At 36.0% G+C, this 26,989-nt stretch overlaps 1 protein-coding gene across 1 annotated transcript in view; it reads right to left on the bottom strand.

Moving 5' to 3' along the window:
- The window catches only part of LOC128999550 (uncharacterized), a 36,649-nt gene continuing 9,660 nt past the window's right edge, over nt 1-26,989 (bottom strand). Inside the window, exons 3-12 of the mRNA XM_054426121.1 lie at nt 18,754-19,256; nt 17,973-18,151; nt 17,212-17,376; nt 13,464-13,659; nt 12,926-13,054; nt 10,215-10,314; nt 9,361-9,500; nt 6,475-6,687; nt 2,664-2,776; nt 1-2,254 (exon numbers count right to left, since the gene is read on the bottom strand). Of these exons, the coding sequence (XP_054282096.1) occupies nt 1,540-2,254; nt 2,664-2,776; nt 6,475-6,687; nt 9,361-9,500; nt 10,215-10,314; nt 12,926-13,054; nt 13,464-13,659; nt 17,212-17,376; nt 17,973-18,151; nt 18,754-19,256 (2,453 nt within the window). The 3' untranslated portion in view covers nt 1-1,539. The remainder of the gene's footprint in view (nt 2,255-2,663; nt 2,777-6,474; nt 6,688-9,360; nt 9,501-10,214; nt 10,315-12,925; nt 13,055-13,463; nt 13,660-17,211; nt 17,377-17,972; nt 18,152-18,753; nt 19,257-26,989) is intronic.

The following is a 26,989-nucleotide window of genomic DNA, read 5'->3' as shown; positions in this document are numbered from 1 at the left end:
TTTGCAAATTAGCTGTATTACAAACTTTAGTGCATACAAATACATAGGTAGTTTAACTGATCAAGAATAAACTGAATTCATGTAAACTGCAACATTGTGATTTGTTTTGTTTTAAATGTGATAATGTACTGAAATCATTTATAAATAAATACATCGATAAGTTTATAGTGAAAAGGGCTACTAAAACAAAACAACAAGCAAGGATTCTGTACATGTTTAAAGTAGTAGGCTATACATTACAAAATGTAATACAACAAGAACAGAGCTCAGGGTACCTAGGTATAGTGAAGCCTGGATTGACACTGGTAGTCGGGATGATACTTGCTGACAAGGTACCTAACCTAGGGAGAAAACATTGACCCTCTGATCTTACCAGCTTACAGTTTAGTAGCTTGCTTTCAAAAAGACTTATTTTTATGCTTGATGCTTGGTGGTTTGTGCTATGACTTTGAGAGTACCTATAATGGTATGAAGAGAATTATAAGAAAGTGCCCTATTTACCATTCTTAGCGTAAAAAGTGCAGAAATAGGTTAGGGAGCTTTAAAATGGCTGTGAAAATGTTCATTTCGGTTGGAATTGTGTTTTTGCTGGGTATCCAGACTTCTCACAGAAGACCACAAAGGAAAAAGGATCTCACGGCTATTTTTACACTCCATAACCCAATTATGCACTTTACCCTAACTCACTATATTAGGGCCATAGCCTTCAGTCATCTGGTGATAAATGTCAGCATTGGATATATTTCTTGTCATCAAAAAACGTATCACTGACCTTACCTTACCTCATACGCGGCAGGATATTTGATGGTTTAACCAATTAAAAAAACACAGCAACGCATACATGACAGCTACAAAGCTGAAATTTACGTCATTCTGTTTACAAATGATGCCAGGAAGTGGTCAGGAACCTCATTGTGACGTACAAGCGAATCACCAATTATACACAAAACCGGTCCTTACTTAAAAGCCGCGGTCGAATACGGACCTGCACGAACCACTACATTAGCTTTTATTTTGGTAAATAATGGGATAGCAATTATAATTCCACCTATACTGACTCCCTTCACACATCAAGGTAACCAATGTGTCAGCCACACTTCATTGTGCATTAGTACACACAATGCCATAATGTGGGAGGATTGTTACACAGCTGTAAGTGATAAAACTATCATCCCGCTTACCAGTATCCACCACTGCCATCCACTTACTCCTAATAAGGATTGGGTTTATAAAAAAATATAAAAACAATAATACATCAACAGATAAAAATGCAAGACAGATCAGTAGGCCTACTTAAATTCCTTGAAAAAGAGGTTAGGTAAATTAAACCTCTGTGTTCATAGGTTGAATTGATTATTGTGTAGTTTCAGACCATGCTTGTGTGGTTCAAATCTTTTTTAAAATTAAAACTTAATTGTTTTGGTGACATAGTCACCAACAAAATTGATTTGTTTTTGCATATAATTTTAACAGTACCTTTTGTCAATTTAAAAGTTGACTTCTCTTTGACTTATTCACTTCAGCCTTAAATTACTTTGCTTAATCACTGTCGTCTTCTGTTTCTTCTTCTGTTCCTTCTTCATCATCACTTTCTTCCTCATTCTCACTATCATCCGTAACTTCTTCACCATCACTTTCTTCCATTTCATAGTCATCGTCACTTTCTTCTTCATCTTCACTTTCTTCCTGTTTTACTTTGATTTTCTTGTTTGCTTCTTGTTTAGCCTTACCTTTTGTCTTCTCTTCCTGATTTACCTTACTCTTCATAGTTTCTTCCTGCTTTACTTTTTCTTTCTTAATTACTTCCTCTTTTACTTTATCTTTCTTTGTTACTTCCTGCTTTACTTTCTCTTTCTTAGATACTTCCTGCTTTACTTTATCTTTCTTTGTTACTTCCTGCTTTACTTTCTCTTTCTTAATTACTTCCTGCTTTACGTTATCTTTCTTTGTTACTTCCTGCTTTTTCTTACTTTTTGTAATTTCTTCTTGTTTTTCTTTGCCTTTCTTAATCTCTAATATTTTTTCCTTGCCTTTCTTCTTTTCTTTTTGTTTTACCTCAACTTCCTTGTTTTCCTCCTCTTCCTCCTCATTTTCTACATGTTCGTCCTCCTTTTCCTCCTCCTCATCTTCAGTATCTTCATTTTCTGTTTTCTTTATAATATTTGAAAACTTTTTCAATTTACAAACAAAGAAGCCATCCATGTTGTGCGTGTGAGGGTAGTAGCGACGGGCCAGTTTTAGAGATGGATGAAATCTGAAATTAAACAAGACACCAATAATTAGGGAACCTTAAGAATAAGCTTGTTTACACCTTATCATAATTTAACAAATATAGTGATTTAAATATACAAACATAATGTTCATTCCTCACAAAATTTACAAAATCTTTTCTCAAATATACAAATAAAGTAACTCTGCTCATGTTCTTATTTTATTAACATTTTGTCCAGACCAAAAAAAGTTCCGAAAAGCATTTAAATTTTAAAAAGAATATATTCCCTCTCTTTCAAAATTCAATCTACCATAGTAAGTTTCTATGTATGTTCAACAAAAACTTGTGATTATAATACACCTCTTCTTCTCTCACCCTTAACATTTTCCATTTTATCAAAACATAAAAAACAATGAAAATACTAAGAACATACTGAATAAAAATTACAAACCTGCAATGCCTGTAGTTGGTAAACCCTTCATTGCCAAAGCCGAGTCCAGTTTCAACAACTTTCACATCTCGTTTTTTCAGCGCATAATCTACTACAGCTTCATTTTCTTCTGGCTAAACAAATATAATTGAATTAATAAATAGGTACCGGTACGGGTAAAAATATTTTAGATGCAGGAAAAAAGTTCATAATTTGTAATGGAATAAAATAATTAGGGATTAAGTTGCCTCTCTAAGGACTAAACAATAAGATACAGAAAGTTACCAGAAAACTGATCAAAACTAAAAAGTTCAAGATACATTTATTTTCCTATAGTCACCTGACAAAGTTGACTTCCTTGTACTGTTTATAGTACAGAAAGCTGCTAATTGCTGCATATTTATACTTTGCCGTACGGTTTATACTTTGCCGCACATAAGGATTCCAACGAAACAACACAAAACAGCGTGATTCTATTATGCACGTAATCCGTGTACGCTTGGAAATAGGTTGGCAACACTTAAAGATATAATACTATGAGCAGCTGATTGACTATTATAACTACGATTTAACCTGTCATTTTGTGTTAATAGTTTCGGTATTTCTGAACTTTGTGGACTTTTCTTTTAAACGTTTTTGAAACATTCCTACGATCTTAATAAACAAGAAAATGCCTTTAAAGCTTTTTTAGGCGCGGAAACCACTTCAAATTACAAAAACATACGGAACTATATTCTCAAAACGCGGAGCACATTTCTTGCCGAGGAAAAATAGCGGAGTGATATGGACCGGGCACTACTTTCTCTAGGGCACCTATTTGTGTTGCTAGCTGAACCTAAAAACGTGTTGTATAGTGTTTGAAAGACTAATTATTTATATGCTTTATAGTGACTGTAGGAAAAATATAATGTGTAACATGAGTGCAAAAGGCCTTTGCTACACTCGAATCCCTTGCTGATACAGTATCAGCTATTAACATATCAAACACATGCCAGGAGTTAATTTTCGAAGCAGCAATGATTCGCATGCAGACAACAAAGAAAAAGGATATCTACATTCTGGGAATCTATAGACCACCAATCGAAAATGCAAGAATTGCCCTTGACCTCCTATCAGACACGCTAGAACTACAAGAAGTACACAAGAAAAACCTCATACTCATCGGTGACATAAATATCGACAGGCTCACCCAAGATTCCAAAAACACCATGCTGGAAGAAGAGTTAACCACACAAAACATCTGGAGATTTCCTCTAGAGGCCACCAGAATAACCCATGACACAGCCACTTCAATAGACTGTATATGCTCAAACATACCATATGCGTATATTACTGGACAAGTTGTGCATACTGGTCTATCTGACCACACTGCGCAGCTGTGCCTGCTGAAAACACACCAAGAAGACACTTCCCAAAGATTTGTAATGAAAAGAAGCCTAAACAACACAAACCTAAACAATCTAAAGGCTCACCTCCATCTACGAAATTGGGAACATGTTTACTCTTCACCGAATCTTGAAACCTCCTACAACAAATTTCATAATATTCTTCAAACAGCACTGGAGGATTATACATGCCCATTAAAGAAAACTAAAATTAGTACAAACAAAAAACATATGAAGTACTACGATCCTGAAGCAAAATACCTTAAAGAGAACTTTTTGAAAGCTCTGCAAAAGTTTGAGTTAACGAACAGAAATGAAGACAAATTAGAAATGATTAATAGAAAAAGAATATACGACATGAAACTAAGAAACCTAAAAATGTCCTCAACAGCTAGCTTCATAGAACAAGCTGACAACAAACCAAAAGCACTATGGCAAGTTATAAACAAGGAAAGGAAAGGAAAATGTGAAGAGAAAACCCTTACAGAATTAGAAATAAATGGCAAACTCACAAACGACACAAAAGAAACGGCCGAACACTTCAACACATTCTTCTCAAATATAGCAGAAAATACCCTTGACCAAAACAGAGCAATGGTTATAGACCCTGAAACAGTGCTGAATGGAGAGTAACCAGTCTGCCCAATACACCTTACCCTAACTTCAACATCCTATAAAGAAGTTAAAACGATAATAAACTCCCTAAAAGCCAAAACATCAAGTGGAATAGATGAGTTTTCCTCTAAGATGATAAAGCACTGCTCTCAAGAACTCATCTCTCCTCTGGTTTATCTTATAAATAAATCATTTAAAGAAGGCAAATTCCCATCCGCCATAAGAGTCAGTAAAATATACCCCAAACATAAAAAAGGACCAACTGAAAATGCTCAAAACTACAGGCCCATCTCTCTCATCTCCAGTTTCTCTAAAATCATAGAAAAAATTGCTCTGGCTAGATTAATGGCACATCTTAATCATAACAAACTCTTAACAGACAGCCAACATGGCTTTCGGAAGAATAAATCTACATCCTCAGCTATAACAGCACTAATTGAGTACGTCCTAGATAAGATAGAACAATACATTTCTGCCATCTTCCTTGATTACAGTAAGGCTTTTGACTGCCTGGGCCACGACCTGATATGCAAGAAACTCGAAAGACTCGGTATAAGAAACTCTGCGCTAGAATGGTTCAAAAGCTACCTAATGGGACGTTCACAAGTCGTGGAACTGAAAAACTCATCAAATGAAGTCACAGAAAGTTTCAAATCTTCAAAAAGCAAGCTGACGAGAGGAGTTCCACAAGGCTCTGTATTAGGCCCGATTCTATTCATCTTATTGACTAATGACTTCCCCAAACAAATTGAGAGTGAAAATGCTGTTGCAATCATGTATGCAGATGACACAACCATTTTGATCAAGGACAACACAGCCCAAAACATTTACCTTAATTCAAAATCAATCCTAAATAAAGCTATCCTCTACTCAAAGAACAATGACTTAGCAATAAACCCCACAAAAACTACAACTCTGAATTTCAGTAAGAAAAAAGACATAGTCCCTCAATTAGAGGATGTAACAATAGAAAACCACACAAAATTTCTCGGTGTTATCCTTGATAACAAACTAACATGGAAAGAGCACATCAACCACTTAAGCAAAAAAATCAGTACTGGAATATATGTCGTCAGAAGAATAAACTACATAGGCGGACTCTCCGTGGCCAAAACAGCTTACTTCGCACTGGTAGAGTCGCATCTTAGATATGGCTTGACAGTGTGGGGAGGAACTTCAACAAAAAATATGAATCGAATTCTTGTCCTTCAAAAGAAAGCCATAAGAGCCCTCGCCAACCTTGTCCCACCACAGACTTGCAGACTAGCATTCGCAAACCTAGGAATCCTCACAGTGGTGTCTCTCTACATACTTGAATCTATAAAGTATGTGAATGAAATAAACCCCCCAAGAAACCGAAACCTGCACCACTACAACACCCGTCATGGCTCCAAATTTGCACTACCAGTTCACCGAACAACTCTTTGGGAGAAAAAACCTTCCTACACCGGCTGCAAGCTGAGGAACCATCTACCTGACTACCTGAGAGACCTGACTGGCAACAAGCTACACCAGGAGTTGAAGAAGTGGCTAATCGCAAGACCCTTCTACTCAATAAAGGAATTTTATGAAAATTAACATGTACAATTCACTATTGTATTGACACTATTGTACTTCTTGACGAATTAACAATAAAGAATATTGTATTGTATTGTATTGTATTGTATCATTCCGCACGAGCCACATTGCTCTCGTGTGCAGCACAGTGCCACTTTGCCCACTAGTTACACAAATAACTATTACGATTAAAAACAAACAGTTTGTTTAGACAAATCCATTTACAAGGGTCTTATTTTAGCAAAGCGCTACTGTAGTTGTGTTGTCAAGCTTACCAGCACAGAGCACGTGGAGTACACAATGTATCCTCCTGTGGAGGACCTTGCGTTGGTGCAGTCTATAGCCTCTAGCAGTAACTGCCGCTGTAGTGTGAAACACCTCTGCACATCCTGCGGATCTTTGGACGTCTTCACTCCCGGGTCCTTGGATATCACTCCCGTCCCGGAGCAGGGTGCATCCAGCAGCACCCGGTCGAACCCTTTCATTACCTAGGAAGAGTTGAGGCGATTGAAATTGGATATTTGTTTATATTCGTAGAATTGTCAATTATCACCAAAGAAATTAAAATACGTTTGGTTTGGGTACATTCTTAAGATTAAAACATTCAAGCAAATATTATTGGTTGTAACAGTATACTACATGGTCAAAACCAGAAATTTTGAATCTCAAAACCAAGACGCAAAACCTTTTTAGTTAGCTGGTTACAAGGGGTAAGGTTACAAAAAAAAAAAAAAAATACAGGTAATGATAAAATGTTAAGTATTTAATCAAATTGAAAGAGGTCGACTCCTGACACTGACATAATAACATAAATATGTGACTGAAACCCCCAAAACAACATAATTTTATTACCTATAACATTAAAATAAATTAAGCTCCTGACACCAACATAAACATTAATATTAGATTAATTAGAACATTTAGTGGTCAATATTTATTTGAGTTTATTAAATATATCGCTATGAAACTGAGTTGTATGTTGTTCCAGTTATAGTATTTAAGATGCCTTTTGAAGTTCAGAATCAGAATACAATTTACTGTTTTCATTACTGTTAATGGTGATCTGTATGATCTATTGCTAACAGCTTGTGTGAAAAGTGGAAACATTGTTAGACACAATAATAATGATGCAAAATATGTCAGCAGTTTCAAGAATAAAACTGCCAAAATCTTAACTTTCGAAACTTTTGAATATCGAAACTCGGTGATCGAATCTCGAAACCAAAACTTTTCCAAAATTTTGATGGTTTTGAGATTTGAGATTCGGTTTTGGGATCACATCATTTGTCCGAGTTTTCAACTGTCCGAGTTTGTTAAAAATTACAAAATATTTGAAAAACCATTTGTCCGAGTTTTCAACTGTCCGAGTTTTCATTTGTCCGAGTTTTTAAATTATTTAAAAAATATCAAAATATCATTTGTCCGAGTTTTCAACTGTCCGAGTAGGGGCAACATCAAAATGTGACACTGCGCGCCGAGACTAGCGTGTCTAATGCGCCTGTTCAGAAGTCGATGTGAACCCCTTCTGTGAAGGAGTCAGGCATCGTGCGAGCCGCGAGAGCCCCTCACGTCGAATTAAGAAAAAATATTTTATTTTTATATAAGACTAATTTTACAATTATTAATTATAAAATTAAACTCTCATCACCTAACACAACCAACCAAACTTGCTGATAATATAAAATACCCCCGCCATTATTATATTATCAGCAAGTTTGGTTGGTTGTGTTTGGTGATGACAGTTTAATTTTATAATTAAAAATTGTAAAATTAGTCTTATAATAAAAATAATATAATTTTTCTTAAGTCGACGTGAGGGCCTCTCGCGGCTCGCACAATGCCCGACTCCTTCACAGAAGGGGTTCACATCGACTTCTGAACAGGCGCTTTAGACACGCTAGTCTCGGCGTGCATTGTCACATTTTGATGTTGCCCCTACTCGGACAGTTGAAAACTCGGACAAATGATATTTTGATATTTTTTTTTAATAATTTAAAAACTCGGACAAATGAAAACTCGGACAGTTGATTTATCTAATTATTATTAGTTATTTATCAAAACTCGGACAGTTGAAAACTCGGACAAATGATTTTTCAAATATTTTGTAATTTTTAACAAACTCGGACAGTTGAAAACTCGGACAAATGAACCTCACCCTCGGTTTTGACACATCACCACAGTATACTATATCTTGTAACGATATACTATATCTTGTAACGTTATACTATATCTAATTTATAATGTTACTGTTCAACACAGGGAATAGCCACAATGTGACCTCGGAAATGAATTGTGCATAAAATGCAATGGGCTTTAAACATTCCTGGAGTTGTATCATGTTCCCTTCAGATAGGGTTATGGGCGATTGTTAGAATGCAGAACATCTGCCTAGAGGCCCAGGTTTATACCCCTGATAATCTCTTATGTTTTGCTAAGTGCTTGCAGTAACCTCTTGGTTCGGAGCCCACATTAAGGGAATAGTTCCAAATATAATTTATAAAAGACTAGCTGGCCCGACAGACGTCGTCCTGTCCTATTGTGGTTTTATGTCACATGCTCGTTCATTTTCAAGATGAGCTCGTTCGCATGGCTCAATCACGTCCTGGTTGAAGTTTGTTCGCTACGCTCACTCATCTTTAGGTTGAAGCTCGTTCGCTGCGCTCACTTGCCTTCAGGTTAGCTCGTTCGCTACGCTAACTCGCCTCCAGGTTGAAGTTCGTTCGCTACCTCACTCACATTTTGGTTGCAAATTAGCTATTCTCATAACTTAAAAAAATATAGTGCTGCACCCTGTTGGTAAACCTATTAACTTTTTAATGTTATTGAACATTACAGAATCAGATAGTTTAGTTGAACCAGCTGTTGAGATTCTTTAATTCCATTTAAATATGAGTACTCATAAGGTTAACATGGGAAACTCCAGAGCCACTGGGGCAGAGCCCTTTTGACGGATCTGCACCAAACTTCACACAAACCATCCTTGAATAATGCTTAATAATGCCTGAAATCTTCATTACAATCTGTCGAGCGGTTTTGGAGTCCATAAAGGACAAACATACAAACAAACATACATTGTATTTTATAGATATAGATAAGTTCAACTTAAATGCTTAAAAACATTTTGAACATTTCATTATCTAAATAAAAAACTAAAAACTTACAGTTGAGAATTTCCGTGCATCATAACTGCAGACGACAGTGTTGATGATCCCAAGACGGTGAAAGTTTCCGACAACTGCCTTCCCTCGATCTTTGTTCACATCGTTTGCAAACAACATACCTGTGTTCTTCATGACAGCAGCTATAAAACAGGGTGTCCAATTATAAAAACTGTAAAATATATTTAATCCCACCACTTTAACATAGCTTCTGAAATTCTACACAACTACGCTGTAACCAAAAGTAGGATAGTATGAATTAGCAATCCTGGGCTGCTACTTTGGTGTTCATTAACCAGGATTTATGAACACTCAAAACAGTGCCACCAAATGAGAAAAACTATATGACTTTAGAAATGAGAAGTAAAATGGGTGTCTTTATTGAAATTTTTGTGAAAAAATCTTATAAATAATAGTGAAAGAGAAGAGAACTTAACCCTTTTTTAAATTTAGGGCTAGGCTTACAAGTAACCATGGGATTGCAGCGCAGCTGGAACAGCTTATTGTGCACCCTCATTCACAGGTCCTCATTCTTTGTCAAATCCCAGGTCCTTTGTGAACCATGAGATCTTTTTTATCCAACCCTGATAACATGTATAGAAATATATTTAAAGTACCCTTTGTGTGCTATGTAACACTAAGTCTTAGGACCGAAAAATGTTTTTTATTACAGATCATCATGTGAAACTTAAAAGGCTGAATGGGTTTTACCAAAAAGCTAATATTAATGATGAAAACAACAGAATAACACAACAACTTATACTTTTAACTACATGTACAAAAGAAAAAGATAAACTTTAAGATTACTTAACAACATAGAGGTGATACAGATTTATAATAATTATTAAGTAGATTACCTATGTGAGAGGCTTTCCCGCCAGGAGCAGCACACATATCCAGTATCTTCTCATTCTCTTGTGGTGCCAGGGCCATGACAGGCAGCATACTAGACGCTCCCTACATCCACAGTAAAACATTAATCAGCTGGATATTACATTAAATGAAATACAGTAAAACCTCTTTTAATCACATCCGTTAATCTGGAACCAGGGTCTGCAACCATCATAACAAATTAAAATTAATTGGAAAGTTGGCTAGGCGATGGGAATACAGTAGACTCCCTCTTATCCGGACTTAATACTTTTCAATGAAATGTCGACTCCTCGGGACTTTAATACTTAATACTACCTGTCCGGATAATGTTTTTTCCGGTTAAACCGACGTTCCCAAAAACTTGTTAAAATGGACCATTTAAATGCATATTGAATACATATTTGACTTAAATTTAGGAGAGCATTGTATTTAGACACGTGATCACTGGTCTCAAATCTTTTCCACGAGAACAGTCGTTTCAGTACCATCCTGCCAATCTAGTCCAGTTTTACCGATGTGCTGATAAAAATAGTCCGGTTATAGAGATGTCATTTCCGCCGAGTTTAGTCCGGTTAAAAGGTGTCCGGATAAGAGAGAGTCTGAGAGTGTCTAGATAAGAGTGTAGTCCGTTGTGGCACAAGTAGTTGGTCAGTCTTGGCCAACAGAACATAATGGAGCAGAAGATGACATAGATCTCATATTTTGATATAGATAAAGTTCAGAAATCAAAAGTGACAGTGAACTAATTTAAGAAACATATTTAAGATATTTACAGTAGTAGGTTTAAAAAAGTCAGGAATTAAAATAACATAAAAAAACTGATGCTGTAAATATTTTTAAATGTTTACCATTAATTAAATCAAAAATAGGTTACCTGAAACGGCTTTAACTCCTTTAGCTTGGTTCATTAAAGTTTAGGTTTTAATGTACCTTTATTTGCTACCTTTTCTAACAGAATGATGACAAAAATGAAAAGCGGCTGTAGGCCTACTTATGGGATACGCCCACTGGGCTGGGATCTGTGTGTAGTTTTACTTGTTATCAGACTCAAGTCATATAAACAGAAGGTGAGGATGGTTGGTTGCTTAATTTATTGAAAAACAAAATATTGTTTGAATGGTTTGAGAGAAATTACAGCAATGGTAACACAGCCAGTTCAATCAAAGCCAGAGGATAGATTAGAAGGGGCAAGGTTTGCATTAACTTATAGTCTGGTCAAATCAAAGTCTTTCTTCACTATGATAGTACAGTAGAACCTCGATATTTCGACACTTTGTGGACGTAAGGGGTGTCGAACTATCGAAATGTCGAACAATAGGGAGTAAATGGTAAATGGAATATACAGGAAAGTAAAAATACAAGTTTTATATAGAAATCACCCTAATTTATTAAATACTAAAAAGCTTAACAATTTAACTGTTCATTAGTCTCAAGTCAATAATAAATGACCAATTAATGTTCAAATCAACTTACATCACAATAGTAACCATTAATATCACTTGACAAAATATTTTGTGATTTTTGATTGTTTTTCACTTTGATAACTGGAAAGAACTGGTACCGGTCATTGACCGGCGTACGTGTCAAAACAAGATATCGATCATGTTTAGACGGGTAGCCTCAGCCTGTGTCAAACTAGTGAAGGTTTACTGTAGTTTCTATCTTGTCCACATTTGATCAGAAAACCAATTGCAAGTTTGTAAAAATGTTTATGCCACACTACAATGTTTTAATGAACTTCCCACGCAAGGATTTAGTCCAGAAAACAGCTGTTTGCCGCCAGCTTAATTAAATGGGGTTTCATTACGTACTACAGTACTGTAATGAACCTTTTTCGCTCCACTACTATGAAATGACATGTTTTAGTTGCATGTTTATCACCTGCAAAAATCTATCATACATTGTTTACTAAGGCAAAAGAATGCTTACTATGCAAAAGTAATGTTAAGTATCTTTTTTTGGATTTTCCCATCTTTTTTTGTAAACAAACAAATATTTGTCATTGTTTTATCAACTATATCAATTTTCAACGACTGAAGTAAACATAACTTTAAATTGAATGCATAACCTAAACGATTCTATGAGTTTTGTGATGAAGGAAATATTATTCTTTGTAGTGTAGCAAAAAGTAACGATCAAAACAGTCAAAACAGTCTCGACCATTTAAAGTGCTCGATAAATCTTGCACTTCAAACATGGTCTCAAATATGTAATAACTCACTTTCTACTTTTGTTATGAAACATACTATTACCGGACACCAACCAGCTGATTATATTTGGCAATGAGTGGTTATAAAGAAAAACATGACCTCTCTTAGAGGTTAAGAGTAGTGATTGTTAGGTCTTTAGTCAGTGGGAATATATAAGGATTTAAATAACTTCTTGATCAGTATTGTACAAGTTTTTAAATTTACGGAAAGTAAATAAAAGAATCGTCTTATAACACTTAAAACATATATTTACACTTGTACTGTTACTCACAAGACATTAAATATACAAAAAAGATGGTAAGCGGTGATCGATTTTGATTTGACACTCCAATCATCGCCTATTGGGTTTGAAGATGATTGGAGTGTCTTCGCCTATTTTCAAGACTAGTAACGTAATATACTATTTAGTTGATTGTTTTTGAACTGACATATAATACATCACAAAATTCATTTTTGCTTAAAGCAGGTGTTTCCACATCTCTTACCTGTAGTATGTAATGCCCTGCCAGATACTCTGGGGTTGCTCCTATGGGAACAGTAGCATTGTATATGACCAGTCCAACCTTGGACCACTTGCCAACCGGGTCCAGGTTGACTCCCCTGGCAATCAGAGCCTACAACCGACAAACAATACATTAACCTGACATTCAATGTCTTCCACACAATTTTCGTATAACTCTCAGACTTATAGAATAAATTCCAGGTTTTCCCAGTCGGTTAGTGTGAGCAGCTTCCCTTGTATTTTGACTTTCCTTAGCACTATGAGGCATGACATCCAAACAACAAAACATCCAGCCACGTACCCTTCTAACACAAGTCCTTATTTGAACACAAACTCACATTGTTTTGCTACAGAAAACTCTGAAAGCATGAAATGTCTGTATTATGTACTGTCTGTATTTGCACTACCTTCACCTACTTCTTATTTTATGTAGAATGTGCTAAAACCTGTTTATTATCCAATATAACACAGTTTACTTTTAACAACGAATCAATAATTCTGAAGCAAGAATAGTTCGGTACCTGAGCCAGATCTCTTCTCCGAGTCTTGAGGCTGTTGGTCCGTATTGTAAGTGGTCGCTGACTCTCACTAGCCTCTAGGAAGTCCATCAACTCCGTGAGAGGGAACAACTTCATGAACATCTCCATGAGATACTCGTTGTAGCTGAAATACTGACAAAGGTCTTCCCGCAGCAACTCTAGGTAGTCCTGGCGAGATCTAATACAGAGTGAAATAACATTAAATTGCTTGCCAGGTATACCAGGGCTGAAACTACTAAATAACACAGAAACTTTTGCAGGCCTTACTCAAATGAGCGAGTAAAAAACTTTTTACAGTTGTGATATTGAATTAATGTCGATGCCAACAGCAAGACAGAAGTCAAAGAAATACACACTTATCATAGTTAACTTTATAGTCAGTTATGAAATTTAAATTCTTTAACTTTAATACTAAGCCATGTGAAGCTAGTTTAATTTTGTTTCCAGTTAAATTGATCGCATATTGTGATACTAGATTAAAATGAGCCCTACAAATCTTTCAATAATTGTAACAAATTCAATTAATTGTAAATAATAAGTACGGGTAGGTAGCAAATAATAGTAAATTGTAACCATTGACTATATATACCTACAGAAGACATCCCAGGCTTATGGGCCTGTAGTAGTGTGAGCCAGGTCTCGGGAGCAAGTAGTTGATGTGAGCTGCCGGTAGGCGCGCGATAGTAGGCTATCTGCACTCTCTCTCGTACATTCCCCCCTCACCCCGCGGCCTACTCTGCATCGCTCTCACTCGCACATTTCTTCTCTCTTTATTTCGCTTCCCAACCGACCACGTGCACGTGACTGACACTGCTACCAGGGCCGGATTTCCCAATAAGCCTGGGCCTATGGGCGCAAGGTCCCAGAGTAATTTTTTATACCTAGGCTATCTAAAAATAAAAATAAATAGTCATAGTCGATAAAAAAAAAAAACTCCAAAGCATTGTGATTCTGAAGTTCATAAAAAGAAATAATTGTTAGGAAATTTAATCTTTTTTTAAGAATTACGCATCAATTTCGTTACAAAATTCGTAACGAACATTGATTATACGGGAGTAGGCTGTAGGGATGTTGACGTTGACGAGCGCCCAAGGGGTTCGCATCATATTGCCAATGCACTGCCACTATGCTGGCTCGGGCTCGGCACTACTGATCAGAGTGATTAGGGGCGCATGCATGTTAGACATTGTTACCACCCTCACCTCACCAAATAAAAGTTATTAACTATTCTTTTGATTAGTTTACATTACACCAATCTGTAGGATCAAGTTAAAATATATAATAAGTTGTGTTGATTAAAACAACGATAAATTTACCTTTAAAATTAACAAAAAAATATTAATCTCAGATTGCATTGGATTTTAGAAAAATTCAATACCCTCCAAAGCACCATTAATGCTGTCATTTTCTCCTCAGACCTAAGGATCGGTATGGTTTGCCGGATTATTGCTCTGTTTTGCTTTGGAAATATAACCTAGATGCAGTACGACTATAGATTAAATATAACTCAAGTCGACTTCTTATGACATTGTTAATTCAAAATTGTTTCATGTCTAGCTCATGTTGGTGACACTGGACGTTAGTTTTGACGTAATTTTGCTTCTATTATTTTAGGATTAGTTCTATGATGTGTGTTTTAATTTCTTGTAATATAAACAGGAGACGACCTATTGTTGATGATTATATAGTTTTATTTTGGATAAACTAGGTTTAAAAATAGATAAAACATACTCCTTAAATAACAAGAATTGTTTTCAGCTAATCCAAAATTATGAAAAATCTACTAAATTCTCATTGGTCATAAAACTAAATTCCATATCCAAGATATAATCAAATTATGTTTTCTGATTGAGCGATACAGTATCTTGAGCTTAACTGATTAAAACTATCAATATCTCAAATGAAAGCCTTTATTTCTAGAAGTATTTTAAGACCAAGGCATATAAAATGACTTAAATAAAAAAGAGTTACGTATCATTGATTGCAGATAAGTACTAAAATGATTATAACTATTGTTGTGTCGTGATTCAGCAGTGTGCTTTAAGTAGTCAGATCTTAATAATCAATAGCTAAAATGAAAGCTGGTATTTCACTAAAGGTTTTTAGACCAAAACATATAGGGTAATGTAATTAGAACTGCTGGAATACATCTTTAATTGAAGTAAAAAATCAAATTTATATTTTTCGTCGATAATTAGATAAATTAATGATGATGCTTGATGACAAATATGTGCTTGTATATTCATTGCCTCCAGTATATTAATTTTTTGGCAAAAATTTCCAATTTTACCTCCTGGTAGTCTCAGGTTTGTCTTTTGAGGGCTCTTCTTCTACTTTCAAGGCTTACGCTAATTCATCTAACTGCAATAAATAGAGTTAAATTAAACAGTTTTTTAGAAATTACTATTGTTTCATGAGTAATAAGTGTAGAAACAATAATGACTATTGCATTAGTTACAAAATATGGTTGATCATTCAATGAATAACATATTTCTTATACCGTCCGTCATAGGAGTTATTGTTCCAATATTAAGTGGTTTAACTTCTTTTTCATGAATATGACATAAAGAATGCTTTTGGAAGAATCTTTAAATAGTATTATAATCGTATTGGTGGATGGTTTGTGGAACACACTTCTGCGATTTCATCAGTGTTATGCAGATAATTTTTATTTTTTAAAATATATGTTTGTTGAGTTTAAAAATCATCGAAAACATCAAATGTTCATAAGACTTTGCGTAGTCAAAGTAGGCCCATATTATTTAATAGGTACTTCAAGTTCTAATCCTCGTTATTGCTTATTAATTACATTTTGCTGAAAATGCTTGTAAAATATCGAGCAACGTCAAATTTAACGTAGTTGGTTAGGTTGAAAACGTCAGATAAATCGTCATGGTTTCTTACTTCTTTAATAAAATACGGAGTAATTAGTCCCTGGTAACATGTTTGTTAAAGAAAAAAATACTCAAACTTCAATCAATTGTAAGCCTCGAATACGAATTTTTTAAAAAATTCCGCGACCAGCAGGGATAGGACAGGCCGCAGTGTGGCTGCGGTGAGACGACATCGAGTAGTGTGAGTACTAACAGCTGATCGAGAGATGGTTTTGTTAGTGCTCAGCTCATTGACCTTTCTGGATATTGTTGTTGCAGTTACAGCGACGCATTGTATCCTCTCTCCACTCTCCCGCCCCCCCCCCTCACAGCTATCGTCAGCTGGAGGAGCTGAGCGCTGAACCGTCGACTGCCCCTCTACTTGTCTGCGCATGCGTCGAGACTGCTTCTAATCTTTACTGATAGATCGCACCACATGCTAGCGCTTTTCTGGCGCTCCTAGCCAACAAAACACTGGCGACAGGTCCACTATGGCTATGGGTTGTCTATAGGTATATAGTCAATGTTGTAACTTAGTTAAAATCTCAAATAATTACAAGATGCTGTTAGAAAAAACAGATGTTTTACATTTAAGGCTAAAATAATTTAAGTAAATCAATAAATTTAAGCAACTATTGCAAAGAAAAATTAAACAAATTAGGTTCGCATTAAAAATTCTAATAATCACAAGTTTTTTTTTTTTTTTTAATAACAGATGAAAAACATAAATTCACAAACATTTTTCTAACAAACACATTAGCCTATAATATGTTTATCCATAAAAGTATGCTTTTTGAAGGCAAAATTACACAAACAATAACGTTAACAATGAAAATAAATTTGTATAGCTACCATACCTGTCTTTCTCTCTGAACTTGTTGAAGTTGGAGAGAACTAGCAGGACATCCTTGATTCGCTGTTCAACCTCAGGCAACGATGTTTTCTCTCTCTCTCCCTCCTTGGGAAATGCAAACACTTCACGGTTAGCAACGTTCAGTTGTAGCTCCTCTTCTGCCTGCTTTCTATAAAATGAATATATATTTAATTGATACACATAATTATTATTTTACAAATAATATATATATAATTTATTAATTTATGCATGTATATTTCATGTTTTGTACTGTTGTTAAAACAAAAACACCCAACATAATTTGACTGTCTCGCAAAGTAAAATAATGTTTTATTTTGGTAGCAATGTAAGAGCATTAGTATTGTTACAACCAGTACAGTAGAATTTTTTAGATATTCATATTTGACCTAGACAAAAGGTCAACCTGATTCCTGATTACCTAGTATGTGTCTAATCGTCTATATGCAGTCAATGCAATTCGTACAGTATATTAAAGATAGGTTCCCGGATTACTGGATGGATGTTACTTAAATATAATTTTATTTCAGTATTCATTATCATTCATTTTAGACCATTATGAGGGTACTAGATTGCAAAAATGTATTACAGTAGGCTAAAATTATTTAGGTAGAGTTTAATAAAATGAAGTTGTTAACACCCGCCTATTTATAAGGAGAGAATATTTACGGTTATGCCTTTTTGATTGCATTTGCTTTAATCAAAGGTTTGGCATGTCTTAACCAAAACATCAAAACATATACTAACTCCTCCTTTATTTTCTTTTTCTTTAGCTTTTTAGCAGCTTTTTCGACAGGTAGCAGATCTTCATCTTCTGAATCTTCTTCATCATCTTCATCATCATCTTCATCGCTTTCTTCATCCCTATCTTCTGAATCTCCAGATTCTGTGGTTTCGTCATCTTTATCCACTTGTTCCTTGTTTGGCTAAAGATAAATAAATAAATAAATAAATTTTTAGTAGCCTATTTTTCAGGTTAAATGAAAAAAATAGTGACTATATTGACATGAAAGAAATATTTAAGTAACAACAACTTAATCATAAATTCCAACAAAAGTGAAAAGTTGTTGCTCTAACAATCGTTGATTAATAATTAGTAATGAAAGTTAGCTTTAAAATATTAACCACAAAATAGGCTTAAGATTAAATAAACCTGGTTTACTATAGGATTGTCGGAGGCCAGTAGTCCTACTCGTGGCAGTGTTCTCTCAGAGTCAAATTTCAGGGCAAATGTGAGGGCAGTTGGCAAGGCAATTGGCCTGAGGTGTTTACACAAAGCCAATAGGCCTACTTTCATGCCAGTCAGTTGTCTTCTGACAATTGTCTCAACTATTGGCATTGTGTAACCCGGCTTTAGTAAAAACAACATAACGTCCCCTCAAAACCAACTTTTGGTATGCTACTGCCTTAATATAATTTCAAGAAGAGTTCATCAAAGATATTACATTAATCTTTTTGGGTGTATTAAACAATAAGGATTTTCAAAATTCTGATAACTTATATGTATAATTAACAGTGTAAAACTTACTTTTGCTTTTTTTTGGATCTCCTTTTTGTTTTTACTTTGGACTTGTTCTTCCTCTTCACTGTCATCTTCTTCAGAATCATCACTTGATTCCTCTTCACCATAATCATCTATTTCATCTTCTTCACTCATACTAGCATCACTAGCTTCGTCACTCTCTAATTCATTATCTTCAATCTCTTCCTCGTTGTCTTCTAAACTTTTGTCAACCTTCTTCTTTTTTGGTTTCAACCAACTACTGTTATCATCGGTAAATCCAGCCTTTATTTTTTTATTTTTTCCTTTCAGGGAGCCGTTAGTAAGGCCTACCTGAACGTTTTTCACTTCAGATTTGTTATTTGTACCATTTAATTTATTTTTGATATTTGAATCCAGTTTCTTTTCGTGAATTATTTCTTTAGAACCCTTCTTTTGAAAATTATTTACTTTAGAATTTGTTTTCTTATTTGATTCAAACGGTTTTTTGTTTTGATGAGAGGTTTTACTTTCAACAGTAGATTTTTTTTCTGTAGGGACAAAAAACACAATTTTAAAAGTAAAATGAATGACCAAATTTAAAATAGCCTAATGATATGACAAGAAGAGTGTAAGTTAGATGTCTGAGGGCTTTTAAATATAGGTATTGGAAAACCAACATATTTGGGGAAAAAATTCTTTATGTATGGTATTTACCAAAAAGATAAAATCTGAAAATATTGTACAATTTAAGAACCAATTCAAAGAATTCATGTTTAACAAACTGTTATTCTTTAGATGAGTTTTTCCACCTTCGTTCACAATAGAACTAAAAGTTTAAGGACTAATTAAGTGTTCAATAGTTGAAGTTTTAATATTGCTGTATTTTTACTGTAATTGATTGACACTATTTATGTACAAATGTGCATGAAATAAATTTAATTAACTTTTGATTTCATTTGATTTACCATAGCAAACCTATAGACAAAGAGAATTTCCGTTTGCCTGATTGAATTTTCACTTAGGCCTAAATATTAACTTAAAACTTAAAACATAAATAAAAATTAATAACATAATTAACAAAGTAGGCCTACCCTTAATTTATTCTAAACATGTTAGTTTTTACTTTCTCCCCTTTACCATAGTATACCTATGGGGAAAGTATTGTTTTCGTAAACATTTTTGAGTTTGAGTTTTGAGTGGATATATCAGTTTTGCGTCCCTCTAGACCCCCAAAAAAGTGGTTTTCGAAGTGATGTCTCTGTGTGTGTGTGGATGTATACAGACTGTAGGTAGGCCTACCTGTGGTCCGATTTTGATGAAATTTGGTACCGTACATATGTAGGAACTAATCCATGATATCTCCAGGCGTTTTTTTTTTTTTTAAATTTTTTTGAAATTATGATTTTTAATGCTGATTTCTCTATAAAAACCCATAAAATAACGGAAAAATCAAATTTTCTCTAAAATGGCCTGAACGATTTTGATAAAAAATTTAGTTAGTAGCAGCCCTTTAAATTCTGAACAAAATGCTAGAACTCCCATTTCTGTAAAATTTACGGTTCCAAAGGTTTTTGTATATTATGTTATTTTCCCATAAAAAGCCCCATAAAATAAGATAAAATCATATTTTTTAAAGAAACCGGTTTTGACTGAAATTAGTATATGATAATCCTTAATGTTGTTGTTCACAATTTGCATTTTTGGTTAAAGTTTGTTCCTTTTATGTTATGTATGTGTTTCTAAAGTTATGTGCTTGATCTTTACCATTAATATTAGTGAGTAAAGTGGTACATGGATTTCATAACTGTTATTTTTCTAGAGACCGTTGTATTTAACCACACCTGCTGCTATAGGTCAGCAGGTTAGAAAGCATCCTCCTTGTAGTATTGGTGCGAGAGGGATACCGAGCTGTGGGAGTGAGACAGACTATGGCTCTTCCCCCACTTCGCTGCCGCCCCACCCCCAACCTTCTCGAACAACTTAAATACTAGTAGTATGCTTATTCTGCGCGTAACGGGATAGTGAACGTGAGCGCAACAATGGAAAAGTCCACCCGCACATAGCCTACTTACCGGTGTCACTGGTGAACACAATGTAATTTGTATGGGCAAATCAACCAAATCTCAGTCAACAATCCTAACTTCTCATCCATTAATTAACCAATGTCATTTGTTGCAGATGTATTAATCTAACTGCCACCAACGGTTCCCACACTCCGCACTGCTCGCCTTGACTACTTCCTTCACCACTTCCTTCGTCGTGGACCTGTTTCCCTCCCTTCCATAGCATTTAGAATTGCAGATACATTAATCTAACTATCACAAAGGGTTCTCACACTCCGGATTGCTCACCTTGACTACTTCCTTCACCACTTCCTTCGTCGTGGACCTGTTTCCTTCCCTTCCCATAGCATTTTCGTATTATAGATTCATTAATTTAACTGTCACAAAGGGTTTTTACACTCCACAACGCTCACCTTTACCACTTCCTTCTTAATGTTACCTTCAGGAATATTACCCTGGTCAGAATTTTCCGTAGTGAATATGCGTATCCTATTAAAAGATGTAGCCTTAGCCTACTTAAAACAACATATACAGGATATTTATATATAGTTGCTCATGACTGAAATTGGTCTGGCTAAGAACAGAGCTGCTCTTTAATTAAAGTGCTTGTGCTGCAAATGCCAAAGATACTGTAACAGAAATTAGCATCTTTCCATTTTAAAAGGTAAGTTTGTTTCAGACGGGCCAATTTTTATCCTCGAAATCAAAATATGTCCCTACTCACTTCTTCCAGTTAGGACTTTACATTCTACTTTACATTTGTTGTTAACCGTGAAGCCTTGTGCCATTAATGAGGCCCTTTTTGATGTATTGATATCAAAAAAACCACTGCCCCCTTTAATAAGTGTAATCTGTGTCTTGGCAATCCACTGACCTGTGACCTCTATATTTAAAAACTCAGTTGGAATTTCTAGATGGGTGTCTCCGCCTTCGTCTATTTTCGAGGACTCACTCTTCTTCCCCTTGGCATACTGACAATTTAATTCTAACTTGTCAAGTTCATGTAGTAATTCATTAATACCGTTAGTTTATAAAGAAAATTAGATAAAAGTTACTTGGCTTGGTGCTTTCAAAACTGCTAACTCAAAATACACCCACAAGTAAAAAAGAATAAAGTTATTGGTTAAAAATAACTATGTTTGTGTAAAAACATTATTCACATGAAGTAGATGATTTGTTTGATTTCTCGATCAGCTGTTTAGTTTCTAATGAATTAATAATGTCAAAGATTTGTGATTTTTAATACATCAATTATTACAGTAAAGTTTTCTAAATCATGGTACTTATTCTCAACTAAATTTTACTATTCCCAGCATTAAAATAAAGTAGTGAGATCCATTGTGAGTAAACTTTAAGGTACACGATCCTTGATTGAAATGTAGTATACATTAACAATCATAATACACAGCAATTATTATGCAGTAGACTTTGACTATTTTCAAGTAACAAACATATTATGTTTCTGTAAATAAAAATTATCTCCCATGTTATCCTTATGGAGAAATACAAAACTTTAAAGGGCCCCAGGGCCTCACTCTCTAATTATTTCCTTAAAAAGAATGTGTCCTGCACAACTTCACATTACGCTCTTTCCAATGACACCAAAAACATGTCAATCGGTTCAGTAGTTTCGGAGGAGTAATTGTCACAAAAAACCTGCTTGCGTATTAAATAAGTATAGAATAGATATAGATATAGATATAGATTATTACATTAATATCTATATAGGCCTAAATAAAATTACAGTTTTGTCTGTACATTGCTTAGAATCATGCAGTTTTTGGTTATTTTTACGTTTCATAGCCTAAGAAAGCGGAAACAAGTCTTATCTCAATTTCTGTCTGTATGTCTGTTTGTCCATTCTGTGACTCCGTCTGTAACGCCAAAATGTCATTTTACGCGGCCTACTCCTAGAAAACTAGAGTACCGATCAAGGTTCTAATCATTTTTCTGTATTTACTGGATTGGTGAGAGTGTCTTTGGCTATAAAAACATGGCCTCGCTTCTATGAAAACAAAATAACAAACCACCAAAAACACAATTTTGTTCGATTTTTGTAAAATTTTCTCCCAATGTTTACTATTACATTTTATGAAATAACGATCAGCTGTTTGGATTAGTTCACTTCTAGCTGTCAATGATATGTTTACATTCAAAGTTGTTTACAAATACCGCAACCATTTCCGATCAAGTTTTGTCAGCACATCCAAACCAAGTGAGATCAAAAACGTTGTGCTTTAATTAATCGCAAGTGCAACGATTGTTCTTGAGTATTGATAACCGAGGAAAATACCGTGAATCAGTGTTGTATTAGTGCAAGGAAACTTACATTTTTTTAATCATCGTCACCAATACCGTAGCTTACAAAGGTTTCCAGCTCATTGACAGCGCTTCAAGGATAGTTGTGTTAAAAGGCAAAGTAAAAAATCACAACTGCAGTGGGTGATCGTGGATGTCGATCTTGGAAGATCTTCCTGATTTCGCTGTGATCGTACCGTAACAGAGGTTTAACTTAACAGATGTAGCTAAACTTGCTTTTCCAATGTGTCACTTTTGGTTTCTACTTACTTACATTTCGACAACGATATCGGTACTTTTCCTACTTAGGAAATAAAACTACAAACGTACAAAACCCCAGATTTGTGCGTTTTTTGTCACATTTCCTCCGAATGTTTGATATATATATGTACCGATTATTGTTTAGAGATTACGTAATCTTTTAAATAAGAAACCTTTGTTTGAATAAAGGTGGTTTCTTCAAACTGTCATTAATATGTTAACATTAAAAGCTGCTTACAAATAATGCTATTAATGGGAAATAACTTTGATTTTCAAAAACTTAAAAAAAATTTTAAACCAAAGGAGATTAATAACTTCGGTACTGCACCACATCAAGTGAAAGTTTTTTTTAGCAAACCATAGTGAGTTTTCAAAGCTTTACGTTGTTAACGTTACATGTTACATGTTTTGTGGCCTGTGTATTTATTTATTTATATATTTGCCAACAGATTAACACCTATAATACAGTTTGATTAGAAGGACAGTTTGAATTAGTCGTAAGTACTACAGTTCTTTTCTCAAATGTAAACGTTGGTTTTTGGTACTACTACTTTTCCTTAGAACCGGTGGTAGCAGTAAGAATCATTTTTACACACAAACACACCACTATTTTCACTATTTATTTATAAACACTGCACCTTATTAAATTTAATTGATGTCTTAGGCTACTGTATTGTGACGGCCCTGGCATATTTGCCTCATTTTGTTGTAATTTGTTAACTTTGAGCTTAAGCTGATTGGCCTTACTCCCTAAACCTGGCCCGTTGGCTATCACCGAATATTTGCTAGGTTGATGTGTCAACCGTATTTAGCAATATTGAATTTTATTTAACTTCAAATAAGTCTCCAAGTGAACCTTATAACTCATATTCCAATTAATTTCATTACTTTGTAACCCTACAATAATCCTAACTAGACGTCGTGGCTTGGCCGGATGTACCCTGGAATGTGCTGACTTTGCATGCACGTGTGTCGCGATATGCGATGTTACACTTCTAGACTCGGTTCCTCGCTTCAATTAGTTTCATTAACGACCATTGTAATCGTTTGGCTGCAGCACCTGTCAAGCAACTGTCCACGCGTTGAATTATGGGCTGAGCGCTCAGCGTGCGCTGATTGGCTGGCGATGGTCATGTGACCACGCTGAGGCTCTCGCTCGGACGATGCTGAAGCAATCAGATCGCGCCGGAATGTAGCGAACGACGGTAAGGTCCGCCGCGCGCGGTCTCGCGCCCTTTCTTTCTCTTACTCTTTCTATGAGTCCGTGTACGTTCTAAATTCAGTGTTTAAATCATTTAATATTCTGTTAGTCGCGAGTACAAAGTGTTAGTTGTATTTTCTTGTACCATCGTGTTTGTAGTTATGTAAAGTCATTATTCATTATTCTATAATTAATAAAATTAGTTGATCCCTATTCGCTTGTTTTAATGTTCGTTCTTCCTGCTCCCAACCGCTACAAAGACTAGAAGAGAGGCTGCTGTGACAACTGGTGTCAGCTGGTGGGGTTGACTGCGACAATGTCAACCTAAAGAACAGTTTTATATAGGAGTGTAAGCCAGGCCTTGCTGTCCCTGTTGACTGGGACACATGGAGACTCCTTGCTGCGGACCTGCTGTTGCAGTAGCAGCTAACACTGTCCCACTGTGATGGATCTGGTTTGATTAGTGTATAAGTCAGTAAAATAACCCAAATTAGTACCTGTAATTGGCCCTGAACTGAGTTGGGGTTGTCAAATTATGCTCGCTTTAGCCTTGTTGTAAAAGTATATGAAAAATGTAACTTGCGGGGGAAAATTATTTCGAAAATGTGAAAAATGATGAAGCGGTTAGGAAAATTTTATTTTGAAAGGAAGTATATCAAGTATATTTCTGGTGTAGTTTTGGCTGACCGTGGGTCAGTGGATTGGCTCTTGGCCTGGAATTTTTGTGCATTGGAAGCGTGCCCCATTCGGATATTGGCATCATTCAATGGTGAGTGGTCAGCGAGGTGGAGGTGTGGTCTGAGCCTCAGGTGTTTGACCACGTTTGGGATTGCTTGCTTGTCCGCGCTGTATTACATTAGGCACAGCAACATGCTAAATTCCCTGTGGACTAGGTCCAGGTGTCGTGAAAGTGTTGTGTTTTTTTTGGTGGGGGACCGTTTATCAAGTCGAAGTCACAAAGTAAGCATGAGCTCCATTAAAGACTCTGCATAATTTGTACTGTTGAGTTAGGCCTGTTCATTTGGCAGCAATTAACTCGTGTGGGACCCTGAGAGTCCTGGTTAGGATGGTGTTTTTTTTATTTTGGCGAGAAATCTTTCTGCCGGTGGTCCCCCTGTAAATGAGGTGTGAGAGTACTTTTGCTCGTACCTGCGTACGCTTGCCTAGCCTAACTTGCTAGCAGCTACCAGTTGTACTTGAGCGTGGAGGGGAGTGGTAAGAGGGCGTCCCCTGAGGCTAATGTGTTTAGCGCTGTGAGTGTGAGAGTGTTTTGCTCGTACCTGCGTACGTCTGCCTAGCCTAACTTGCTAGCAGCTACCAGTTGTACTTGAGCTGTAGGGGAGAGTGGTGAGAGAGCTTCCCCTGGTGAGAATTTCATTTTGACTGTTGCTCGCGCCTGTGTACGCCTGCCTGGCATAACCTGTTAGCCGCTACCAGCTGCGCTTGAGATGTAAAGGGGGGTGGAACGAAGAGCTTCCCTTGTCGTGGTTGTGATGTACTTGTTAGCAAGGATAGGGACTTGTGTGTTAGTAGCCCTGATGCTGTTGTGCACCTGTTATAGGTGTCGAGACGTGCTTGCCACCTGGTGCCGAGGCTCTCTGCTCCGTAGGACTGCGAGACTCGCCAGGGTGCCTGAGACGTTCTCGGAGAGGGGAGATGCAAACGACCCTGATGTGGAGTTAGTGACAACTCCAAGGCCTGATTGTGACAGAGGGACTGCAGCCCTGGAGACGGCGGGTTACGGCACTCTAACCGGTAACCCCATGATATCTCGAAAGACGTGGTGGCCACATAATAGAAGTGAGTACTCGGAACACTAGTAGTAACCAAGACACGCAGTGCTGGACACGTAGAACGGTGTTGTGCGTTGAAACGTCATATTTTGACAACGCGGTTGGAAGCTCTGGAATAACTAAAGAACAATACCTCTTCCGAGAGCGGAACGTTGTGTAAATGCGGTAACCGGTTCATCGACAAAACTCGAACATTACGTGCACTACTGAACACTATTGTCTTCGGAGAGGCAGTGTGGACTTGTCTTCCTTATTTAATGGGTACCCATGGGTTGCTAACTTTATTTTATTATTTTAATGTTTTATTCTCTTGTGTTAGTTTTATTCTGTCGTAATTTTATTTTGTGTTGTATTGTATTTCTTTTGTTTCATTGTTTAGAGTTTTCAGCTGTAAGTTGTTTTGCCCAAGGTGGAGGCTGGTAAAGGTGTTTTCGTTTTGTTTTGTTGGAAAAAATAAGATAAATAAATAAACAAATCGACAAAGACCTAGATGTTGAGATGTTGGGCAAGAACCAACACCAAGTCGAGCCGGGTGTACGGAGGGAGGTGCAACGGCCGTGCTCCTCTCTTGTGGCCACCTAGTGCGACTTGCATAGAAAATCTTTTTTATTGTGATTACTAAGCTTAAGATAAGTGAAACTACTTGCTGAGGGGAACTGTCCGGA

The sequence above is a fragment of the Macrosteles quadrilineatus genome, unplaced genomic scaffold (genome assembly GCF_028750875.1).
Source record: "Macrosteles quadrilineatus isolate MER2022 unplaced genomic scaffold, UCM_ALF_1.0 Scaffold_8__2_contigs__length_117827958, whole genome shotgun sequence".
Lineage (NCBI taxonomy): Eukaryota > Metazoa > Arthropoda > Insecta > Hemiptera > Cicadellidae > Macrosteles > Macrosteles quadrilineatus.
This window is presented reverse-complemented; position numbering and strand designations above follow the sequence as displayed.